At 43.8% G+C, this 26,616-nt stretch overlaps 1 protein-coding gene and 1 long non-coding RNA gene across 4 annotated transcripts in view; one reads left to right on the top strand and one right to left on the bottom strand.

Moving 5' to 3' along the window:
- LOC146059935 (uncharacterized) overlaps window positions 1–22,126 on the top strand; it is a 76,359-nt gene extending 54,233 nt beyond the window's left edge. For 2 of the 3 annotated variants that reach the window (XR_014470339.1, XM_083172625.1), the window contains exons 2-4: window positions 13,611–13,722; window positions 14,378–14,426; window positions 20,403–22,126. Coding sequence is in view for 2 of the 3 variants with exons in the window: in XM_083172625.1 (XP_083028751.1) it covers window positions 13,611–13,722; window positions 14,378–14,426; window positions 20,403–20,544 (303 nt within the window). In the remaining variant the exon portion in view is untranslated. The remainder of the gene's footprint in view (window positions 1–13,610; window positions 13,723–14,377; window positions 14,427–20,402) is intronic. The other variant, XM_083172626.1, reaches the window with a different exon arrangement.
- LOC146058802 (uncharacterized) overlaps window positions 1–26,616 on the bottom strand; it is a 780,737-nt gene that overhangs the window by 497,510 nt on the left and 256,611 nt on the right. The window lies entirely within an intron of this gene.

Genomic DNA, 26,616 nt, shown 5'->3' on the forward strand with positions numbered 1-26,616 from the left:
AATTAGCAGGGAAAAGTTGGATAGGAACATGGGAATGGCCATGGAGAGGGTTACACATGGGAAACTTCTACCACACTTCAACAAATGTTCAAAAATACCCTGGTCAGTAAGTACACATAAATCTAGTATTTGTTTCACACAAGAAATGACACATACCACAATTTTGATTTAATTTGTAAAATAAATGTATTTGCTGTTCAGCATCACAGCTTATTTCACACTTTAATGTGAGAAATCAAATAAACAAATAAAATAGACACACAAATAATAAAACAGCCAGAACAAGAGGTTGCATATCTCCAAACATGTGTTACCCTGCAAATGCAATGGTGAAAGAAATGGGGACACCAGAATACGTACTGCAACAACCAGGGTGAATACTAAGCAAGATACACACCACCACAAATTTATCCTGCATTTGTAGAGGTCAAAATACGAACTTTCATGCCCATGGCACGCAAATGGATAGATGGCCAACTCAGGAAGCGGATGTCCAGTGCAATTTAAACATTTGGGGTCCAACCACAGAGGAAGTGAACCAGGTCTCATTATTTGGGCCCTTTTTTCCCTCTTTTAGATGGGGCCTTGGGGACAGGGGCCTTTGGCTCAGCTGCCTTGCGGCGTCTTCCCCTAGTCGACACAGGAGGGTCAGCAGAGGTGGAAGGTTGGGGAGCAGCTTGGGGTGGGGCAGCAGATGGGGGATTGTCCCTTAGGGACCTGGCGGTGGACAGCTGCTCCGCAAGAAGTTCATTCTGGCGGCTGAGGTGTTGGCCAATGCTTACTATGCCAGCCGCCAGAGTGTCGTTAATGCGGTTCAAGGCCTCACACTGCAGCATGTTTGTGGCCTTCCACTCCGCCAGAAATTCCCCCACCTGCTGCTGACGGATCGCAGCATCCAACCCTTGCTGCTCGATCCTCTCCAGTATCACCAACAGGCTCTCATCGAATGTCTCCTGTGGCTGGTGCTGGGGGCAATGTCTTGGTGGAGGCTGGACCACTTGCTCCACCTGTGGCTCTGCAGAGGAAGATGCTGCCGGTACATCCTGGGTTTCTGCTTCTTCTAGGATAAGAATTGAAAACAATGTCACCATCACATACGCAATAAAAAATATCTTTCTAAATACAATGCATTACTGTGACTTACCATCAAAAGCAGCAGCAAAGACCTCCGCCGGGAGCTCACTGTCCATATTGGAGATCCCCCTGACCTCCCCCACATCAATCAAGTCCAAGGAGTCCTGCTCCAGGGGGGTATACTCCAAATGGTCGGGCATAGGACCTCTCCCGGTGGACATGCTGTGGTTGTACCGGTCAGTCATCTTCCTCTTCATTGCCGTTTTGAAGTCAGTCCACCTACAAGTTTAAAAATACAAATATCACCATGAGATATGTGCACCACTGTGCTACGTGTAGGGTTACCACCTAGTCCCTTAAATTCCGGACACATGTTAATTACACAGGTTCTGTGGCAGTTTAAAATTAGGTGAAGTGGAGTCTTGAAGTCAGCCAGCCACAGAACCTGTGTAATTAATATGTGTCCGGAATTAAAGGGACTATGTGGTACCCCTAGCTACGTGACATTTCCTAGTGTGGGTGATCTTATGTTTTTTTGCCATATGTGTCCCACACACACATTCATGTCTCAATTAGGAGGCATTTCAGTGTCTCATCTCATTCATTAGGCCACTAAATGCATATACATACATCACTATGCAGAAATGACATCATCCATGGCCAAATTATGCACCTCCACCTGGTGTGAAACTACACATTCCACCATAGCTTGACAATGTGGTTATTATGGAGTAATTTAACTATGGAATGGCATACTGGGATGTGTAGTTTCTCACCAGCTACATGTGCACAGTTTGGTCATTGTTGTTTCAGTAGCATCATATGGAACATGTTACAACAACTCTTTCAAAAACACACTTTCTCTTGTCCCATCACATACTTCACATGAGCAGAACTGTGCCCATAACCTCACATCACACCAATGGTGCATGTTTCATATATCAATGTGGGTTATTAGACATGGTTGTGTTCACATGTGACATTGAAGTGTAGCACTATCTACAAACACACCTTTCTATTAGTCTCAAAACATACATGTAACATATGTACACACATATGAAATCAGGGGGACAAAGACCAGGGCAATGTTTCAGCAGTCTCCAGCAGGAACTGAGGCCCTTATTCTAGTTCACTCTTTCTGCCCAAATATTTCTTTGATGGACAAAACCATGTGCACTGCAGGTGAGGCAGGTGTAAAACCCCACCCAAATCTGATTATCTCTGCACAAGTAACACCTGCCTCACCTGCAGTGCACATGGTTTTGTCCATCTAAGAAATATTTGGCCAGAAAGAGTGAACTAGAAAAAGGGCCTCAGTTCCTGCTGGAGCCTGCTGAAAAATAGCCCTGACAAACACACTAACCTTTTCTTCACCGCGTCCCAATTTCTGACCACTGGTGCCACCTGGTTCACTTCCTCTGTGATCTTCTCCCAAAGGTTTCTCCTTGCACTGGCACCCGGCTTCCTGGTTGGCAATTCAATCCATTTGCGTGCCCTGGGCACTAGAATTAGCATTTCGGCCTCTACAAATGCAGGGTTTCTCTTTCTGGTGGTGGTATCCTGCTCAGTCCTCACCCTCGATGTTGCAGCTCGTTTTCTGGTGGCCCCAGTTCTCTCACCATGCACCTGCTGGGTCACACCTGTTTGGAGAGATGCAACCTCTTGTTCTGGCTGGTTGCTTGGCCCTTGTGGAGCTGGTGGCGGTTCAACAGGGCCTGTTACTGAGGGGCCCGCTTGGTCTTGCAGGCTACTCCTCTCTTGGGCCCTCCTTCTCCGCTCCTGTTCCCTCTTGTTCAAAGCATCAAGCAGGGATTGTGCTGTAGCTCTCTGCAGAGCGTCCTCAGCTGCGGAATCGTCTGAGCCAGACATGTTTGCAGCAATTGTGGGCTGCATCTGACTGAATATTTATATGTTAATCTCCCGCCATGAACAAGGGGGCGTATATTTTTCCACGCAATGTAGATGCAAATTTACGCTGATATTTCCCGCCGATAATTCCCGCTTAAATTACGCAGGTCTCAACGCACCTGATCAAACACCTGTATATGCACATACACAGGTTGTGGAGCATTGTGTGCTACATCGTGAAATGTGGGCACCTGTCATTCCAATGATGAGTGTTGTCAGCTGGTATCTGTTGGAGTTCGTGTATGCTTTGTGAGTCACATTTCAAAACATCACGTTATAATGCTTTCCTTACATATGTAATGTGTATGAAATTGTCATACAGCAACATGTTGCATTGTGGCCCTTTAGGCAGCGTAGTTATAAGTAGATGGTTGCGTGTATTATTCTCCGCACACTGTATATACAGTACTTCTCTCCATGGAAATCGGTGTATTGTGCCCCCTTTAAGCAGCGTAGTTATAAGTAGATGGTTGCGTGTATTATTTTCCGCACACTGTATATACAGCTCCTCTCTATACATTGAATGCATGCTGTTGGTTATGGTGTGTGTATATCGGAACGGTCCGCGTAAGTTTCTATTCGCATCCAGTTTGTTAATGTAAGAGGGATTAATAAAGTTAATACCAAACAAACAATTTTTACACCAATCAGCAAGCACCAAAAGTGATATATGTACCTGCAATTAATAACTGCGCCATTGCCACTATGACTTCAGCCAGGGCTAGGGCGTTTTCTACCCCAGAGCTATTGGCCTTGGTTGAGGTCATGGACCGGCGGCTGGGGCCCAGGGGCCCTTATGTCACCAGTCGTGACAAGCGGCGGGCATATTATGCTGCCCGCCGGCTAATCTACAGACGGACGGGCATCGAAAGAAGCGTGGCCCAACTTCAGCGGCGCTGGTCGGACCTGCGGCGGCGCCAGCCAGTGTTGCTCTCAACACTACGCCGCCATAATGCCCGATGTAAGTTTTTATTTACTAGTATGACTGCGTTTTTTAGCAATGTTTTCTGTACTTTTTTTATAAATATGTTCCTGAGTATGGGGGTGTATATGGGGTGTATATGGGGGGTATATGGGGGGTATATGGGTGTATATGGGGGGTATATGGGGGGTATATGGGTGTATATGGGGGGTATATGGGGGGTATATGGGTGTATATGGGTGTATATGGGGTGTATAGGGGGGGGTTTAAGTATTTGCTCAGTTTTTGGGTGTAGCATATCAATTAGTTTGCATGATAAATGTGTGAAATATAGCAGCAATGATAATTTGGAAGGTTATGAGCATGACTAATGTGAATTTTTCTTTCCCCCTTTTTTATGAAATCCAATCTTCGATTTCTATGCCATCAACATGAACATTTCAGCACGCGCAAGGGCACGCATGGAAGCACGGGAGCAGGCAGCCCGGGACCAGGCAGCCCAGGAGCAGCCGGAAGAGGAGGAGGAAGAGGAGAAGGAAGAGGAGAAGGAAGAGGAGGAGGAAGAGGAGGAGGAGGAAGAAGAGGAGGAGGAAGAAGAGGAGACACTGTGTGAAGCTGGGGCCCACCCAATTTCCCCATCCCCTTCCCCCTCCCCAACCCCCACCCCCTCCCCAACCCCCACCCCCACCCCCTCCCCCTCCCCAACACTGGAGACACTGGGTGAAGCTGGGGCCCACCCAATTTCGCCATCCCCTTCCCAATCCCCATCCCCTTCCCAATCCCCACCCCCTCCCCAACCCCCACCCCCACCCCCTTCCCCTCCCCAACACTGGAGACACTGGGTGAAGCGTGGGCCCACCCAATTTCGCCATCCCCTTCCCCCTCCCCAACCCCCACCCCCACCCCCTCCCCACCCCATTTCCAACCCCCCTACACCTCTCCACCACCCACCCCCAAACCTCTCCAATCCCCACTCACACCCACTACCTCTATCCAAATTCCCATCCCATCCCCCTTGCTCCTGACCCCCCCAACCACCGCACAGCCAACCAGCGGCGACCAGGATGGCTCAAGTAGCCGTAAGTAAATAATGTGTCTAATGTTTACATACACATTTCTACACATAAACAATCACAACAACCACAAATGTGTATCCAACATCAACATTAGTTGCAACATATCACTGCAGGGCGACCATGAGGTGTGTCCTGTCCTTCTCCAGGAACAAGGGTCCCCTTGGTGGTTTTTTTGAGTGTGGCCATGCCTCACCCCTTGAATAATTGACATAACAGTACATCCAATGAGATATCCGACATAAGTGGTGTTGTAGTTATGTGGCTCCAGGTGTTGGGTAACTCCAGTTCCCAGCATGATGTGCAACACAGGGCCGGATTATAATGGAGGCACAAGGGGTCAGTGCCCCTGGGCCCCCCTCTAGCTAGGGGCCCCCTGTGGTTGTCAAGTATTTTAAAAAAATAAAATGTTTAAGTAATTTTTTTTTTTTTTTAGCTAAATGTTTTGTGCATGGGTGGGGTAGTGCTGCAGCTTCACCTATCTGCCAATGTGACAATGATTTATGGTGCTGAGCATCGGGAGCCAAGGCACACTGATTGCACAAGTGTGCAGTGCATTTCTGGGAGTTTACTAAGTCCCATGACACTTTGCACCAGAGGACAGAGGCTGAGAAGTTTGTGCTGAGCTCTGATTGGTGGAGCTCATTACATGCTTCTCAGGTCCATGGAGAACAGCAGCAGCAGCTTAGTCATGGGAGGGTTTTTAATCAGAGGCAGCACTAGGACTGTGAGGTCTCCTCCAGAGTAAGGGGCAGAGGGACAAACACAGGCTTTTCATGTGGTGTGTGTGTGTGTGTGTGTGTGTGTGTGTGTGTGTGTGTGTGTGTGTGTGTGTGTGTGTATATATATATATATATATATATATATATATATATATATATCCCCTGCAGTTAACCATTGACCAAGTTTATTCTGCCTTTACTCTGTGTTTTGACAGTGTAATATTCTCCCATGCAGTGTGCGGCCAGTAATGACAAGTGTAAGGGGGCGGGCCCCCCGCTCTAAAGTACCCCGGGCCCCCCAAAGGCTTAATCTGGCACTGGTGCAACATAAATGTAGAGATTGTTTTGTTAATAGTGTGTGAGGCCATGCGGATGCATGCTTTACAAACATAGCTGTAGGCCTATAATTTGTACAGCAATGTCCTAAATTTAAAATAGTAAGGAGTGCTTAAGCCACAACAATGTCATAACCCTTAAATAGCACAGCCTAATTGTGAGGTTAGAGGACAGTCCCCCAAAACCAAAGTACCAATTGGGATACAGCATACATTCATCCATGAAGGAGTAATTGAATTAATGTTATTTACTATGTACAGTATGTGTGTGTTAACATATTATTTTTTTGTACTGTGTTTACAGCAGATCCATCTTCAATGTAGTTTAAAAATGTATGTGGCCTTCACACATAACTCTGAACTTTTTATTATGTACAAATACAACAAACATTTGTGTATGTTATATATTATTTTTTTTTTTTATCCCTTCACTACAGACACTGAACAGCAGCAGGAGGAGGTGGCAGCCCTAATGCGGGAGATTGTACTGACCCTCCTGTACCTCCAGATCCTGTTTGGACTTCTGGAGGCCCGGATTTAATTTTTTTTTATCCCCCCCCCTTATTATTTTTGTCCTAAATAAAAGTTTATGTACAGTTCGAAATTGCCTGTGTTTTTACTAATAAATATGTTAGAGGGCTTGTAAGGGTAGGTACATACAGATGTGTACTGTAAGTTATACTTGTAATTTGAGGTGAGGGGTAATGATTGATGTGTGAATGTGTGTGTTTTTGAGTAAAATAACACATAGTGAAAATGCATGAATGTTTAATGTTGTTAGATTAAAACATCACACATAACATCAGGGTAGGTATACATGTTACACATTGTGGACAAAGTAATTATGGACATAATTTAGTACATATACAGAAACACCAACATAACTTGATGTAAAAGTAACAGCAATATGGGGACACATAGATAGTGATTAAAATGCCACATTAGAACATAACAAATATACATGTAATGAGGGTTCAAATGTGGTTTTATTAGGTCTTTATTAAGGTAGACAATTGAGTTAATAGAAAACAATAATTGAATAACAAATAGATTAATTAATCAATTGTCAGATTTGTAGTTGAAAGGCAAGATTTGCAGGTCCATATATGTGAAGGGTATGGCAGCGTACACGGACGTACGCTCACTCTCACGAGCGGTGACATAAGCTGTGTTTTCCATTGAAAACAATAGAGACCCGTCCGTGCAAGCTGGCGTACGCTCAGATCTCCGCAAGAAGTCGGTGGGAAGACGGACGAAAGACGTCCGTAAACGGCGCCGTACGCTCAGTTGTACGCTTGTTGTCGGAGTGCAAGGGCTGGGCCGTCCGCGTACGTTGCCGTACGCTCATTTGTACGCCACTCCCCCTCTATGTTATTTCTGCCCGTACGTAAGCGGCTGATTTGTGGGTGGACTTAACCCCAACGTCCGCGTACGGCTAGCGTACGTTAATAGTGAACGTACGCACGTTTGGCCGCTCCGATCAGAATAACCTCCACTGTCTCTCCCATGCTCTCCCTCACCCCCTCTCCCATGCTCTCTCCCCGACCCCCTCTCTCCCACCTGCTGTCTCTCCCATGCTCTCTCTCTCCCCCCTCACCTGCTCTCTCTTCTCTCTTCTTGCCCCTCTTTCTCTTCTCTCTGCCCCTAGTCTCTCTCTTCCTCCTCTCTACTCCTATATTATTTCCCCACACTTCCCCTCTCTTTTTCCTCCCTCTTTCTAATCTCCCCCCCCCCCCCCCTCTACCGGACACCATCTTTCACTCCCTCTCTCCCTCACTTCATCTCTCCCTCACACCCTCTCTCTTGTAACAATGGGGGGGGGGGGCTTCCAAATTGTTGGTATGGGGCCCACAAAGTTCTAGGTATGCCCCTGCTCCCCTCCCTGACACTGCTGCTGCCAGCTGCCTCCACCTGCGCTTGTCAAAATATAAGACAGGCAGCGGGCTTAGCGCACGCACTCCACACAGGCAGCAGCTCTCCAGAGGCAGCATCACAGGGCTTATTACTATCTTTCCATACCCCCACTTCAAAATTTCCACTTCGACCACTGTATGTATGTATGTATGTATGTATGTATGTATATGTGTGTATGTATATATATATATATATATATACATACACACACACACACACACACACACACGTCTCTTATGAAATATATATGTTTATATATTGAGAGAGAAAGAACACATATATATTTCAGAACTCAGCCACAGATGCTATTTCAATGGCTTTCAATTTGCAGGGGAGTAGAGGTGCCCCCTTCAGAGCAGGAGCCCGGTGGCAGATGACTCCATTGCCTCCCAGAGTTCTGCCACTGAATGACGTCAGAGGTCCTCCCTGAAAACATCTATCCACGCCTGCCTATTTCTCTGACACTCCCATTAAACGGCTGGCTGCCACCCTAGATGCCAGCCATCTGTCAATCACCTTGTGAACAGATTGCAAATAAAGAAGATGCTAGGTTTTAAGGCACAGAGACCTCACACATTTGCATTATGTTCCATGTGCATGCGCAGTAATTTGATAATTGCTCCGGCTGCAACTTCACAGCCCAGTGATCGGGTCTGAAGCAGACCCTATGTGCACTGCATGTAGGGCACAAGTAACATTTGCACAGCATCTATCCACGGAGGGACAGGGGGCATAGTCAGCAGCTTACACAGCGCTGGCCATGCCTCGCACAGTGACAAAATGGGGTGCGGCCTTGCAGGAAGTGCCACAAATATGACTCCATCCAATCATTACTCCTGATGGAGCATTATAGCCATGCACCATATACCACATTAAACAAAAAGGGAAAGGTGTATAGGACACATCTGTATATACCAAATATATACCATATATACCAAATCAGTCACAAGTGTAAATGTGTCTAATATGACCTATATTTGCTGAAAGGTGCGTATACTATGGTGCATGCACAATGTAATAATGATTAAGATTTGTGCAAAATAGATTTTCAGAAAGAGTTGAAATAATAAATATGTACTTAAAACAAAATGAAGAATTTTAAATAAGTGTCATTATATTCAGTGCTTTATCGATCTAATATATGATATATTTGGTGGGATGTACTAACATCCGCCGCCTGTCTCTGCCAGCTACTGCATTCTTACTATTCTCCTATGCACTAGCATATGCAATTAGTAACCCAAGGGGCAGATCTTGCAATAGGAGCTGTCCCTTGCGATGCATCGCGTCCTGGACTTCTCTGAGGCCCGGGAGTCCCTCTGCGCATGCAGTGCACATGGTTTTGTCAATTAAAGAACTTTAATTAGGCCCTATGTGCACATAGGCAAACGCAGTGGGGGTTTTTGGTTGCCTGGAAACCCCCTTCCATCAATAGATCAATAGAGCTGCCACCACATCATGCAGTGTAAGGGACAGAGCAGAGCTGCTGCACATGCCTAGTGTTCCGACTTCTTCTACCACATTTACTGTGTGTGTGTGTGTGTGGATCTGAGCCCTCAAACATCACAACGGACCAGAAAGCAGCTGCCAAGAGGAAGAGACTGGAGCCTTACAATGAAGTAGGAGATTGTGAGCTTAGTGGTTCTATTATGTTTGTGTATTTATTGATTATTATATGTTTAACCTTTTCCTGACCAATTATCTTATTTAAATGTTTGAAACAGCCTATACTATAGATCATATATACTGTTAAATATTGATACTGTATTCCATACAGTATCCAGTGTATAAAAAGACCAATTTTCAGAGTGGGAGATTTTAGATTATACTTTGGAAACCCCCCTCTAAAAATCCTGCATTTGCCACTGGTGAGATCTACATCCATCTTTAGGACTTACAAATAAAAATATGCCAAAATTTTATATAAATACTTACAGACAAGGAGCTTAGACGTGTCCGTCCTCCCTCCGGGTCTGTGAATGTGACTTCCAGGTTTCATACCCGAAGTGACGCGACATCAGTGTAGGAGACCTGGTGGCAGTGAGGGAGCACTGGAAAAAGCACAAAACTCAATCAAATAGCATAATATAAAGTGCAAGAATGTGCATAAATCTAAATAGTGCTTACATAAATGCGAAAAACATTATATTTCCTATAATATACATTAAAATATACATTATCTGATGAAAAACATGTGTTCATGTACAAAAACTGCAAATTGTGCAAATGCTACAAGATGTTGCTATACTTCAAGGGGGTCTTGAAGAAGCCAGCAGATGCATTGGGGGATTCCCACCTCGTGCACACAAAGTTGAGACTATTTATTTTAAAATGTCTCTTTCTGTCCGTTTTTATTATGTAATTTTTTAGATTTGTTTGTTAAATACAGGTTGAGTATCCCTTATCCAAAATGCTCAGGACCAGAAGAATTTTGGTTAACGGATGATTCCGTATTTCATAATATTTTTATGTTTCAATGATGTACTGTTTCTCAAGGTAAATTGCATTTATGTTGTATAAGCACGTCATACACATTAAACTACACACATATATTTTATTTGTGCCTAAAACAAGGTTTCAAAACATGAAACAAAGTTTGTGTACTATCTCAGATACTGAATTTAAATACCAAGCAATCATTTTCTTGCACATAATTAGTGCCAGTTACATATGTCCTCAGTAGTGCTGTTACAGATGTCCCCAGTTATGCCCCAGTTATACTGGAATGTATTTATTATTGCAGGTGATGAGTTTACGCGTTGCTGCCAACCCCCGATCGTGGGGGATATTGGTGTATTGGCTATCCACTTCGAGGGTGCATGGAGTACTGTATGGGGGTAGTGGTGGCAATGATTGCAGTTTAAGGATGAAGTTGGTCATGTCCTTTAAATAAGAGGCTTGTTCTCGGATAACCGGTTGTAAAAAAACATCAAGGTACTGAGAGATAGAGTGGTATAAGAAACCACGGGCTGAAATGATCGGTCGACCTGGGGGAGAGGTGGCATTTTTATGGAGCTTAGGGAGAGTGTATAGCAGTGGAATGATTGGAGTGGAGTGGTCACCTTTAGCGCATCCATGCAGCGTTGGGAAATGATGTTGTTGGATACTGCCATTTGTAAGATGGCATCCAATTCCCTCTTGAAACATTGGGTCGGATCACTGTCAAGTTTACGATATACAGTGGTGTCCGCAAGTTTTTTTTTATAGATCTCTTGTTTGTAGAAATCAAGGTCCAGAACTACCACGGCACCCCCCTTCAGTGGCAAACGCAGGATTTTCAGAAGGGGGTTTCCAGAGGGGCGGAGCAAAGCATGGAATTGGACACTTAGGTGACCCAGTATATGCTGGGTCAGTTAAAGTATTATAGATAGACCAAATGTATATAAATAATAAAAACAAATATATATATATATATATATATATATATATATATATATGGAGTGGGCATGAACCCCTGCGCCAAGTGTATTTCAAAGAAAGTCACCAGTAAATGCAAAACCCCAGTAACTAGACAAGGGGATGCTAGCACCAAAGTTATTCTTTCAAACTGCCGCTGCTTCTCTCTATGGGGTGAGGACTCTGGAATCCACAGAGCGAAGGATATCTAGAAGAAGGCAGAGAGAAGGCGCTTCATGGTGCAATATCATTTAAAAAGCTTTTTAATGGACAATGGTAAAATCCGTACATCGCGTCATCTGACGCGCACCATGTGCCGCGTCATTTGATGCGGTCGGCCACATACCTATCACAGTCGGGCCGCCCCACATAAACAGTGTAGAGGCCAGTCCCACATCTGCTTATGTTCACGCCCACTTTTTTCCGGCAACCAATTGCCGCTTGCAAATTTCTATTGATTGACTGCCTGTCCTATTTAAATTGTCAGAGCGTACGTAGTAGCCACGCCCTCTGACGAAGTCTACACGACGAAACGCGTCAGGGCGTGGCCTACGACGCTCCTCTCAACTCACAGCTGACGTTTGGTCCCTGGTGCCCCCTGCATGCTTCTCTGCAAACCAGCATAGCGGTGTTCTAGGAGAATCCGGTTCCAGCGCCAAAGTGTGAGCAGTTTAGCCTTCTGGCTATATCTTAAACCTTGTGGTACCCAGCCCACAGTGCTTTTATACATGGTACGAGTTTTATATTTGCCTGTGCCTGGATTTTACCATTGTCCATTAAAAAGCTTTTTAAATGATATTGCACCATGAAGCGCCTTCTCTCTGCCTTCTTCTAGATATATATATTGATATATATATATATACATACAGGGGCATCAACAGCAGTGTAGGCCCCTGGGCATAGCAATGTATTGGGGCCCCTACCGATCCTCCAGCGGTAGGGGTGGGGGAAGCTTTGATGTCCCGCGGGTGGTAGGGGGTATTATATCAACTGCTCAGCATGTAGGGCCTGGATCAGTAATTTCCACTAATTACCCCTTTACTGCACAGATGGTGGGAGATGGGGTGGGAGATGAGGGCATTGGGCTGAATGAAGGGGCCCTGATACATAACTTCCAGGGTGGTAGAGGATGTTTAATATGCAGAGGAGGGGTGTATAGTGGAGTGGGCTTAATATTCATAATTTTCTGGTGGGAGGACAGCTTGCTTGACTGCAGATATCTCCAGTTCCCGGAAATAGATTTAATAGATTGTAATGGAATTAAAAACTAGATAATCCCACCTACCAAATGGTGTTGGGGACTAGGAGATCAGAGTTCAGGAGGCAGAGCAATCTGCCAATGAGCATATAAAACTACATACCAGGTGTGTGGAGCTGGAGCAGTAACCAGCTGCTGGAAGGCTGATATCTCTGGTTCTGGGAACAGTAGAGACAAGCTACTAGTGTCCATAAAAGAAGCAGAGTCCCAGCTTTTGGACTGTACCCTCAGAAAAACTCTATGTCAGACAGAACCTGAAATATCTGACTGGGAATAGCAATTAACAGCCTTGGATGGGGACCACTGCTTTGAAGTCATATATCTCCGGTTCCCAAGGGCCGATTTGTAAAATTCTTGTACCCATGGAAAGAGGGGACCCTCAGCTTTCAGCCTATGGCCCTTAGACTTCTGGGGGGGTTTCTGGGTACTCGGAAACCCCCCCCTGCGTGCGCTACTGCCCTTATCTGCCGACCTGATGATAATGTCGTCAAAAGTGCCCAATGTTTTAAGTTCTTTGAATTCCGCTTGTGATAAATGTTTGTGCCTACCACTGTCGGAGGAGGGATCATAACAATCTGTCTTATCTAAAATGCGATTATAGCATTTAATTGAATGATTATTAGATGGTGGGTCAAAAACTGAAGCTGTTCGTAGGCAGGTTGGTAAGTCACGAGGGATCGATATGACATTGCCGAAATGTTGCTTCAGTCTAAGTGAACGTCCAAATTTGTACATTTCCACTTTACTTTTAAACGGATTGTGTTGGTTGGTTGGAACAAAGGAGAGGCCATGATTCAGCACTGCAGTCTCAGAGTTAGTCAGTGTACTGGATGATAGATTGACACTCACGCGCAATTATTTTCTTTTCAATGGGGAGTTCTTTCTGCAGTTGAAGGGGTGCGCAATGGGCAGTTGTGTCGCCCCGACGTATACCAACGCATTCATGTTTGAAATGTAAAAAGATCTGCTCCGGTTAAATCCATTTGTTTTCACTATTGTATCTACCAGGTCTCCATGGCAATGCGTCTGAGTCAGTGCGGGATGCCCCCTGATGACGTCATCGCCCAGCGCTGCGCCACGCTGGACCTGCTGTGTTCACGTGGGTGGGAAGTCTATATAGGTAAGTGTCTGCATTCATATCTTTGTACTCTGATGAAGGAATATTAAAATTCCGAAAATAGTTAGAACCTTCAAGTTGTCTATGGTATATATATATATATATATATATATATATATATATATATATATTGTTTTCTTGTCGGCTGTTAACACAAAACGTAAGGAAGGGGGTACTTGAAATAATGTGCTGGGTCCGACAGTCAATAGAAAGTCCTACCAATGAGCACATGGGTAAGTGGCACTTATGTGGCATTATATGTAATGAGCATCACTGTGTCTCATCATGTGTAATGGGCATTACAGTGTGGGGCATAATGTCAAGTGGGTATTACGGTGTGGGACAAAATGTGTAATGGGCATTACCGTGTGAGGCATAATGTGTAATGGGCATTACGGCGTGTGGTGTAATGTGTAAGACTCATGACGGTGTGTGTCATAATGTGGCCATGTCCCTATTGTCCCTATTGTCCTGTAACCAGTAATCTTGACACATGGCCATGCCCACTTTTGGTGTGCACGCTTACGGCGTGCACTTATAGTACCTCCATGAAGTCATTTCTACTTGCGTCACTGTTTAGTTACAAAATCCATACTCTGAAGGTTAAAATAATAGCTTATATTAAATGATCTTAGTTATTCAATTCTCTCTTTTATAGAGGCTGTGGGGAAAGGTTGTTTCCTGACCTTAAAGGTAAGATTGAGGAGGTGAGTTAAGTGGCCAGTAATAATTCCTACTCTGATGTACAATAATTATAAGAAGCGGAATTATAACACCACTGTTTTAACAAGGTAGTCTGTAAAAACTGGGCTAATTGCATTAGTCTGTTAAGTGGTGCAATGTTGCCATAAACATTTTATAGTGCTACCTCTATTCATCCAGCCTCCCTGTCAACCTTTACTGCTGGGATGGTCAGTGTACCTATGTCTACCTCCCTTAGTATTTATGTGAAGCTCCGGATTTTGTCTAAGATTCTGCCTCCCTTTACCTCAGTCAGCGGCGGCTGTATCAGCGAGATCTGCCTTCATCAGTTTGGCCCACTTTTCAGTATACTCCTACTTCATGGTAAGGCTCCTGTCTCTTCCTCTTGGCAGCTGCTTTCTGGTCCGTTGTGATGTTTGAGGGCTCAGACTTGGCTTGGACGGGTTCCGGAAGGTATAACTGTAACTAAAGTAGCCGACTTGGCGTAAAGGGTCCTGGGAGGTAATAACTGTCACTGAAATGGCCGACTTGGCGTAAGGGTCATGGGAGTTATTAACTGTAACTGAAATGGCCGACTTGGCGTAAGGGTCCTGGGAGAAAAAACTGTAACTGGGAGTTATTAACTGTAACTGAGTTATTAACTGTAACTGAAATGGCGACTTGGCATAAAGGGCTCCAGGTAGGGAAGAACCAAACATAACTGCCCCCCCCCCAGCAACCAGCCCCCAGGACCCCCTCGGCCCAGCACCACCGCGGCGCAGAGACTGAAGGGCCCGGTGGGGTGAGTAGCCACGGTCAGCGCCGCGGTGGAGCGTGACACTGATCTGTTGGAATTGGGTGGAAACAGACCAAGTATCACAAGTGTATGGGGACCTGTTTGTGAACAAATGATTCATCATTGGTTTGCCCGGGCACATCACATTATCATTCCAAGCATCCAACTAGTTGTCTGGTTGGAACAATATTGTTTAGATGTTTGAAAACGAGAAATGGAGTATCTGCGCTGTTTTTTAGTTTATTTAATAATTTTGCACCATGGATGAAATCACTTTACATACACAATTTTTATCTGTTTATGAATATTTATTTTCATTTTATTTGTATAAAAAGGAATTCTAAAACAGTACAATTTTTAAATAGGCGGCCACCTACAGATATAGAAAGAAGTATTATAGCGATTGCATAAATATTATTTATCATGCAATCGATATATACACGTGAACAATTGTATAAAGGAATGATTTCACATATAGAATAAATCACATTTAAATAGAAAAAAATATATATAATAATAAAAATTAATTTTAAATTTTCATACGATATAATAAAATCAAATTACATATAAAAAACAGTAAACTTTGTGACTTATAGCCCCAGGATGGCGAAAGCTGTATAGCTAGTCCAGGTATCTAGAATTCTGGACAGATATTATAACTTTTGAAGAAAGACTGAACTAAGCGGGTCACTTTCCATATAAAACCTTTTAAGTCTTTTGTTAAAGAAACAGTCTTTTCCAATTAAAGATGATTTTATACGCAAGATATTTTGTACGCACACACTTGTAACTGTAGATGACTTGGCAATATATGCCTTTTGAAATAAAGTAAATTTGCACAGCGGTGCGTCTCTCACCTGCACAGATTGTGCGTGGATACTTGTCCCAGCAGCGGGATGTCTTGCTGCATATACCGTGCTCAGATGTCTGCACGGGCTGTGTAGATAATTGTCCCAGCAGCGGGACGTCCGGCTGCACACACTGCGCTTTGGTGTATGCGCTAGTTGTGGAGTGTCCCTCCGGTGAGCGGGGTGATCGGGGAGGACGCCGCGTAGATGTTGTTGGCTGGCGTCTCACTCACCCGTAGTTGGAATCCAACAGCTGGCGCTGCTCTCACCTGCGCCGCTGTGTCACCTATTTTCTCACCGGAGTTCTCCTAGCAGCTTGGCTGGCGTGATGACGTAAGGCTTGGTCCGTTCTTTCTCCCAATGAACTTGTGCTGGTAGAAATAAATGTGGGAGATTTATCGGAATCCAAGCGAATACATTTCTTCTCAATTGAAGGCTGTAGGCTGGGTGAACCTCTAACGCGTTTCGCCCTATCAGAGGGCTTTTTCAAAGAGTGATATTAGTTTGCTCAGTGTGGCTTTTTATACCCAGCTACAAATTGATTTTCCAATTTCATTGGACAAGAGGATGACACAGGTGTGTCTGGTCATTTTAACCTCTTGTATGCTTTTTCTTCCGCAGTCCACAGGGGTTTTTTAGTCACATCATAAACATAAATCAAATATATATATATATATATAAATAATGCAACAAACAATTTTCTACATATAATTAATTATAAAAAGCAAATACTGATATAAATAATATTAATAATAATAATAGCTCTCGATTTTTATTTTTTATTCCTTTCTACAAAAATCATCAATTAGATTAGATTGTCCCATGTTGGACTCGAACTCGGCACTCCATGATCTCTAAACTGACTCCCTACCTATTGTGCCACTTGAGTAGAGACATTTTTTCTATATTTTCATAGTCCTAAATTGCTCATTTAATTTTCATTTTAACGTTATTTTCTCTCTTTACTTCATCCTCCATTCGCTTGTATATAATTATCAATTCATATATCTGTCTTTTTTATCATTAAATTACTATTCGTTAAATTAACATCAAATCATATTCTCAGAAACATCTTTATTCCATCGAATTACCAATAATTACACATTTGCGCTAAATGGCATTTGCCTCTAATTTAGTTTACATAAGTTTTATCAGAGTATATCCTAACTATATTACACCCAGCTATGGATTTACACAGACTGTTTCTGGTCCGTACTTCACCCCGCTGAAGTGCCACTCTACAACGGGAATGAAGACGGATATTGGAGTCACAGTGCTCCCCGTCTTACAGACTGCAGCCCACAGCTTGGTGAACATGCAAGATATATATTTGTTGTCTCCAATCAATTTATCTTACTCTTCAAAAAGTATTCTAGATGAAAGATTCTAGATCTATATTGGCATTTAACCCTAAGGGGGTTAATGTTTGTAGTTGAAATATCCAAAATGCTTCTTTATTTGCCAGCTCTCTAAATCTGTCCCCCTGACAGATATATGAATTGATAATTATATACAAGCGAATGGAGGATGAAGTAAAGAGAGAAAATAACGTTAAAATGAAAATTAAATGAGCAATTTAGGACTATGAAAATAAAGAAAAAATGTCTCTACTCAAGTGGCACAATAGGTAGGGAGTCAGTTTAGAGATCATGGAGTGCCGAGTTCGAGTCCAACATGGGACAATCTAATCTAATTGATGATTTTTGTAGAAAGGAATAAAAAATAAAAATCGAGAGCTATTATTATTATTAATATTATTTATATCAGTATTTGCTTTTTATAATTAATTATATGTAGAAAATTGTTTGTTGCATTATTTATTTATATTTATTTATATATATATATATATATATATATATATATATATATATATATTTGATTTATGTTTATGATGTGACTAAAAAACCCCTGTGGACTGCGGAAGAAAAAGCATACAAGAGGTTAAAATGACCAGACACACCTGTGTCATCCTCTTGTCCAATGAAATTGGAAAATCAATTTGTAGCTGGGTATAAAAAGCCACACTGAGCAAACTAATATCACTCTTTGAAAAAGCCCTCTGATAGGGCGAAACGCGTTAGAGGTTCACCCAGCCTACAGCCTTCAATTGAGAAGAAATTTATTCGCTTGGATTCCGATAAATCTCCCACATTTATTTCTACCAGCACAAGTTCATTGGGAGAAAGAACGGACCAAGCCTTACGTCATCACGCCAGCCAAGCTGCTAGGAGAACTCCGGTGAGAAAATAGGTGACACAGCGGCGCAGGTGAGAGCAGCGCCAGCTGTTGGATTCCAACTACGGGTGAGTGAGACGCCAGCCAACAACATCTACGCGGCGTCCTCCCCGATCACCCCGCTCACCGGAGGGACACTCCACAACTAGCGCATACACCAAAGCGCAGTGTGTGCAGCCGGACGTCCCGCTGCTGGGACAATTATCTACACAGCCCGTGCAGACATCCCGCTGCTGGGACAAGTATCCACGCACAATCTGTGCAGGTGAGAGACGCACCGCTGTGCAAATTTACTTTATTTCAAAAGGCATATATTGCCAAGTCATCTACAGTTACAAGTGTGTGCGTACAAAATATCTTGCGTATAAAATCATCTTTAATTGGAAAAGACTGTTTCTTTAACAAAAGACTTAAAAGGTTTTATATGGAAAGTGACCCGCTTAGTTCAGTCTTTCTTCAAAAGTTATAATATCTGTCCAGAATTCTAGATACCTGGACTAGCTATACAGCTTTCGCCATCCTGGGGCTATAAGTCACAAAGTTTACTGTTTTTTATATGTAATTTGATTTTATTATATCGTATGAAAATTTAAAATTTATTTTTATTATTATATATATTTTTTTCTATTTAAATGTGATTTATTCTATATGTGAAATCATTCCTTTATACAATTGTTCACGTGTATATATCGATTGCATGATAAATAATATTTATGCAATCGCTATAATACTTCTTTCTATATCTGTAGGTGGCCGCCTATTTAAAAATTGTACTGTTTTAGAATTCCTTTTTATACAAATAAAATGAAAATAAATATTCATAAACAGATAAAAATTGTGTATGTAAAGTGATTTCATCCATGGTGCAAAATTATTAAATAAACTAAAAAACAGCGCAGATACTCCATTTCTCGTTTTCTAATTATCTTTATATATCTGTCTAGAACCTGTACCCCAAAAAGTCAGGTGATAAACAGACTGGGTGTATCCACACTGGTACACAAGGGAGAACTGCAAGCTATAATACTAAGCAATTAAATTTCAAACGATTATAAGATAAATATTGTTTGTATAACTGTTACCAACCAGCGCCCAATATTCCACTAATTTAGTGGCTTCCTTTTCCTTTGTTTAGATGTTTGGCCAGTTTTTGACAGGGTTCTGCCTCTTCGATTTTTCCTAAACACACAGACCTTATTTTGTATCCCCTGGCATACAATTCCATTTCCCCTTTTCCTATTTTTAGTTTCCTGTTATTAGAGTATTCATACTTGCCTACCCTCCCAGATGCTTCAGGAGGCTCCTGATTTTTAGGGGCTACCCTAAAAATCAGGAGCCTCCGGAAGCATCTGGGAGGGTACAGGCACAGAAAGAGCAGAGGGCCATCCCGCATCCTGCCCACATCCTAGTGAAGCTGGAGGAAGAAGTTAAAAGCAGTGTACATCTTTGGGCACCATGAAGGACAATGGGCTAAAGATGGCAATGATGTTGTTTAGCCATTACCCCTGTACAGGGACCTGTAAATCATGGAAATTTCCTAATGACATTACAGTCTGGATCCTATATGACAGTGCTGCATCTCGTCTCCAGGCTTCTTTTGGTGAGCTTGACTAGAAAGTCATGTATGAGAGTAGTGTACTTATTTATTCATTATTTATTTATTAACCGTTTCCTATATAGTGCACACATATTCTGCAGCGCTTTACAGAGAATATTTGAACATTCACATCAGTCCCTGCCCCAGTGGAGCTTACAATCTATATTCCCTACCACACATATACACATACACACATAGGGTTAATTTTGTTGGGAGCCAATTAGCCTACCAGTATATTTTTGGATTGTGGGAGGAAACCGGAGTACCCGGAGGAAACCCACGCAAGCACAGGGAGAATATACAAACTCCGCACAGTTAGGGCCATGGAGGGAATCGAACCCATGACCTCAGTGCTGTGAGGCAGGAATGCTAACCATTACACCATCAAACATTTATGACATTTGTTTATCCCTAAGTTTATTACATATTCAAAACTTTTTGTCCATGCAATAATATGTAACTTGCATCTCCCTGTCCTGTTTTTATATGTATTCACAATTTTCTTTAACTTTTTCCAATTTTTTAGATGTTTGCTGTGCAATGCCGTGTACACACAGCCCAACCCGGCGGCTGCAAATACTGATTCGATATCGATGGCTGCCGGGAGATCCGGCATCGGAGAGGAGGAAGGGAGGGATGGCGCATGGGGGAGGGGGGTGCTGCATTGAGCAGAATTGCACTGCCTTCAATGCAGGAATAGATTTGCCTGCCAAGTCTATTTCTGCTTTCGATCCTGATGCTGCATCGAATGCAGCTAACGCTGAATCAGTATCATTTTCGATTACATTTGGACTATATAGTTTAAATTAAATCTAAAATGACACTGAATTGAACCGTTTCTACACCGCAGAAGTGGTCTTCTCTATATGTGTGTTGTTAAAAGTGTTATATTAAAAATTATGAACTTAAACATTAAAATGTCAATATTTTAATTTGGCAGATAAACGATTATTATAGTAAATGTAATTCTTAAAAAGGAGGGTGGCCTATGATATATATTTTGCCGTGTTGTGCTTCATTAGAATATTCCAGAAAAGTCTTTATAATAGTCACTCCTGTTCCATCATCCCGTTGCTTCTTATTACAGTAAAGCGTATCTGGTATTGTCAGTTTCTATTACAGCCTTGCCTGATTGGTTTTTATTTTTCTGCAATGAAAATCCATTCAAACAGAAAAATCTGACCATAGGTTTTGCTTCTCTTGTCATTTTTCATTATAATGACTATTTATACTGTCATTGGACTGCTGCGGTGCAAATTAAATACAATCAAATGCTTATTAGGATCATTACTATGTGCTGGCTCATCAAAGTCTATCAGTTTTAGAATGCTTTGCCCGCCAATGTGCTTGGGAGGACATTTTACAATGTACACTTAATTATCAATTCCTACTGATATTCACATTGACAGCAAGAAATGAATTAATGGCATGTGTAATAAAACCCAGAAGAACAGAAGAAAAAAATAGTTTAAAGTAATAAAAAGGAGTAACGTACAGTCTATTACTATATTTCCTACTGTTTCAGTTATTATCACCACTTTTTGCGCTCCAGCAAAAGAAAAATGATCTGTTTATTGAAAGAGAAAAGTGCAAGTGCAAAGTGCAAAACTACATTCAGTACTGCGAGACTACAGAGATAAATTATAGCTTGTTTTTTATTTTATTTTTTCAGAAGAATTTGAATTGACAGAAAATAGGATTAGTCTGCTTACTTTTTCTAATAAACGACAAATAAATTGTACACAACTTGGTCGAAATGTGAATGGTAGAGCGGGGGGAGCTAAGAGTGTGATTGCAACCCTGGGTCATTGACCCAGGGCCTAATGCAGACCTGATCGCAGGATAAATTTCTTCTCAAAATGGGCAAAACCATGGGTCTAATTCTGTAGTGATCGAAGCAGGGGGAAATTTTAACCTGTTCCGATGTTTTGGGGTCTGCGCATGCGCAAGCGTGTATTTGCGCATAAGCAGACCCCGTGAATGAATGGCTTCGGTGAGTTATACGCAGTGATGGCAATGGACCATGGCAACCCCCAAAGTTTTATGGGCATCCCCATGAAAACACTGGGCATTCCCATGGGTACGTGGGTGGGCCGATGTCTGCCGGGAGTAGTGGCTGATGTCATACATCATCAGCCGTCCACCCTGTCTTCATCTTAGCGCTCGCAAATAAAAGTCAGTTTATACTGCAAAGGCAGGAGAAATCATTCAATGGTCCATCAAATGATTTCTCCTGCTAGCAGAGGCATGCGAGGGGATGTGTTCTCGTACACATCCCCTTGCATGGTAACGAGGTGATTTGGTGGCGGGGGGGGGGGGGGGGAGATTCGGCATGGCAGCAGCTCAGGTGCTCAGTAAACTGTGATGTTCGCAGCTTATTGAGCCAACCTGAATGAGGGCCCATGTGCACTGAAGGTGCTAGAGGACAGATGAGGAGCACCCATGATACAGGAGGCGGTGAGTGGCATTACTGATCTTACAGGGGATTTGCATATGTGAAAGAAGGAATGACCTATACTTACAGGGGAATTACTTATGTGTAAAGTGACATGACCTATGCCTTTTTTTGGAAGGGGGGGGGGGTTAATGTGAAAAAGGAGTACTGAATGTTGCATAATGTGAATATGAAAAACTACTGGGTGGCATGGGGCCTGATAAGACCCAATCATACGGCTGCAATTTCGCAGCATGTGCGATTATCAAATGACCGCGCATGTGCACAGTATGCTGTGTGCATGCGCAAGCTGCCCGTGCATTGCTGAATGCTCACAGGGTGATTGACACCCTGTGGGCATTTGGGGGTGGTAACTGTACATTTTCTGGCAGCTACCCAGTAAATGCAGGTATTCCCTGGCTGCTGGGATGGATGGCCACTGACATCATCAGTAGGGTTACCACCTCTTCCCTTTAATTCCGGACACATATTAATTACACTGGTTCTGTGGCTGGCTGAATTCAAGACTCCATTTCACCTGGTTTTAAACTGCCACAGAACCTGTGTAATTAATGTGTTAGGAATTAAAGGGATGAGGTGGTAACCCTAATCATTAGCGGCCTCCTTCACCCCGCGGCCAATGCAGTACCCCTCAGTCCTGGCTTACTCCGCGCTGCATCCAGAGGGGAAAACCATTTAATGGTGAGCAGCTTCCAACAGGATGTGAATGGATGTACACCCGGGGCGGAACTGCCGGAGGCAATGGAGTCATCTGCCGCTGGGCAACTGCCCCAGAGGGTGGCACATCTCCTCCATTGCCTCCAGCTCCGCTGTGCACACAGCACACACAGAGTGCCCCTTCCTCCCTCCCGAAGTAGAAGAGCAGGAGGGACAAGTCTGACGACAATTAACACTGATGGAGGGGGGCAGCACACAGTACTCTCCGTGCACTGGGTAAAAAATCCCAGGAGGCACTGCAATGGGGTCAGATGAGCATGTACTGAGCTCTGATTGGAGGAGAGCCATGCACATGCTCCTCTGACCTCTGGGGACGATCAGCAGCAGGATACTGCCCAGCCAGCACAGCACACAGGGCACACAGCTTCCAGCAGCCAGGCACAGAAGCCCCACACTGTGAGCAGCTACCTCCATCCATAGCCAGGAGATCCTCCCCTATCACTTCCCTTACCTATGGTTCACGCAGGTCAGTGAAGTTACACATTAATAGAGCTTATACAGAGCAGGGGAGGAGAAGGGAGTGGGCTACAGTCAGAGACAAATTACCTGCTACCCTTCTGCAGCCTTTGCCTAACCTACCCCCTAACCTCTACCCTCCTGCAGCCTCCCCCTAACCTCTGCCCTCCTGCAGCCTCACCCTAACCTTTCCCCTAACCTCTACCCTCCTGCAGCCTTACCCTAACCTACCCCCTAACCTGTCCCCTCCTGCAGCCTCACCCTAACCTGTTCCCTAACCTCTACCCTCCTGCAGCCTCCCCCTAACCTCTGCCCTCCTGCAGTCTCACCCTAACCTCTGTCCTCCTGCAGCCTCACCCTAACCTTTCCCCTAACCGCTACCCTTCTGTAGCCTTATCCTAACCTAACCCCTAACCTGTCCCCTCCTGCAGCCTCACCCTAACCTGTTCCCTAACCTCTACCCTCCTGCAGCCACCCCCTAACCTCTGCCCTCCTGCAGTATCACCCTAACCTCTGCCCTCCTGCAGCCTCACCCTAACCTTTCCCCTAACCGCTACCCTTCTGCAGCCTTATCCTAACCTAACCCCTAACCTTTCCCCTCCTGCAGCCTCACCCTAACCTACCCCCTAACCTGTACCCTTCTGTAGACTCACCTAACCTACTCCCTAGTCTCTCCCCTCCTGCACCCTTACCCTAACCTACCATCTAACCTGTCCCCTCCTGCAGCCTCACCTTATCCTACCCCCTAACCCAGGGCTGGGCAATTGCGGCCCTCCAGATGTTGATGAACTACACATACCAGCATGCCTTGCATCAGTTTCAGCAAATACCAAACTAATACAAAGCATCCTGGGATGTGTAGTTCATCAACATCTGGAGGGCCGCAAATGCCCAGCCCTGCCCTAACCTCTACCCTCCTGCAGCCTCACCCTAACCTACCCCCTTACCTCTACCTTCTGCAGCCTCACCCCAACCTACCCCCTAACCTGTCCCCTTCTGCAGCCTCATCCTAGCCTACCCCCTAACCTGTCCCCTCCTGCAGCCTTAGTCTAACCTATCCCCTAACCTCTCCACTCCTGCAGCTTCACCCCAACCTACAACCTACCCCCTAAACTCTCCCCTCCTGCAGTCTCACTCTAATCTATCCCTAAAACTATTTTGGCTTGGGGGAGCAAAATTTATAGTTACGCCACTGATTATATGGCACACATGCGGGCACCCATGGACTGATATGGGACACTGGGTAACACAGCTGGACTGATAGGGTACACTGGCAGCCCTGCAGTAAAAATAGAAATCTTTTTTTTTTCAGAGAGCCCCTTGTCCCCCCAGTAGTCCCATATAGCAGCCCCCCTAGTAGTGCCACAGAATAGTACCCTTAGAAGTTCCCCCTTAGTTTATTCCACAGTAGTTGTTTCCAGGCTGCTCAGTAGTTCCCCCTTAGTAGTTGTTCCTGGCCGCTCAGTTATTGGACCCCCTTAGTAATTGGACCCTGGCCGCTCAGTAGTTCCCCCTTAGTTTGTCCCCCCTCTTGCAGCCCCCATGTGTGTCACCCCCCTCTGCAGACAGCACGGACACATCCCGAATGAAGATGGCACCAGAGCCGGGACTGATATAGCGAATCCGACGCGAGATGATGAAGTTTTGGCCTCGGAAAGATGGCGGGACCCGGCGAACTCCTTGGATCCGGTCTCGGATTAGGTAAGTTCGGGGGGGTTCGGATCTCTAGGATCCAAACCCGCTCATCTCTATTATTCAGCAGAATAATGTGCTCTTTCATAATGTAAAAATTAGACAGTAATAAAGGAAGTCCTGTTTTTCTGTGCGCAAAAAAATCAAAGTGCTGTGGCAGCTGTACTAAACACACGAAGCCTTCACCAAAAAAAGCTCCAAACGAAAGTCAAATAAGCATGCACAGAGTGAGTGTTTTTCCAAAAAGCGCCACCAGTAGTTGTCTTTTCACCAATAAAATATATTCAACTTTCCTGAATATCTAAGTGTATTCATCCTTCCTCTGTTCTTATAAATCTGGAAATAACTTCAAAGAAGAGAACAATAGTGCAATATTGTTTTTACACCATGGATATTTTAGATTTTTTTGGTTGCACTCACATTTCCTCTATAAATATATAGCATGTAACGCCACTCGTATATAGATAGCCTGGATCACCTGGATCAGTCTTCCCCTTTAGAGGTTTCAACAGGATACAACGGCACTAGAAGGAGCTCAAATATATGCGGACATAGTGCAATAATGTTTTTGACAAGTAAAAAACAATTTATTTTATATATGCACTCACATGAAGAAAAACATTTAAAAGCATATCACCAATGTACAATCGGTAAACAGGTCCTCTGGAGATATCCACCACGTTGGAAGGGTGTCCTATAGTTGTCAGTAAGGTAGTAGGTCAGGTTAGAGTCCCGGAAACTGTCACCGCCAAATACTCCTTAATAGGAATCCCCTCCCTGGAATGGGTCCTCCTGAGTCCTGAAAGTGAACTTATAGCTTAAGCGCTTTCGGTCTTAGAAGACCTTCATCAGAAGCATAAGTTCCTGCTTCCCCTATGGGCTTTATATACCCAAAAAGTCCCACCAAAATGACCACAAAACACTCCCAAAAAGGAAATGTGCATCCCGTTTGTCATGTTACTTCCGCCAGGAATCAGAAGTACTGGCGGAAGTTGTCAGAGTCCATGTTCCTAAGTGTGTCCCCGCTTATGTTCTCCATATCATCACGCGTAGCGTGATGACGCATTCTCCGGAAGTTACCCGCCGTCCTCGCACAAGCAGCGGCCGGAGCAGGAGAACGTGAGTCTCACGATGCTGGAGATTCTTATACCGAAAGTCGTCAGCCGTCGGGGATATTCAGCGGCTGGATCAGGATGCTGTTTAATTCTCTGCAGTACTTCCGGATTTTGCGTGTCATTAAGCAGGAAGTGGACGTTGTATGCGTTCCACAGTAATCAACTTCGTGTGTATACACATTACATAAGGATATATATAAAAAAACTAATGTTACATTTTTTTTTGATAAATGACAGACATAAGAATATATTAAAAATATATTAAAAAACATGGTAAAAACATTTAAAAAAAAAAACAATTTTAC

The sequence above is a fragment of the Crinia signifera genome, chromosome 2 (assembly GCF_055691185.1).
Source record: "Crinia signifera chromosome 2, ASM5569118v1, whole genome shotgun sequence".
NCBI classification, from domain to species: domain Eukaryota; kingdom Metazoa; phylum Chordata; class Amphibia; order Anura; family Myobatrachidae; genus Crinia; species Crinia signifera.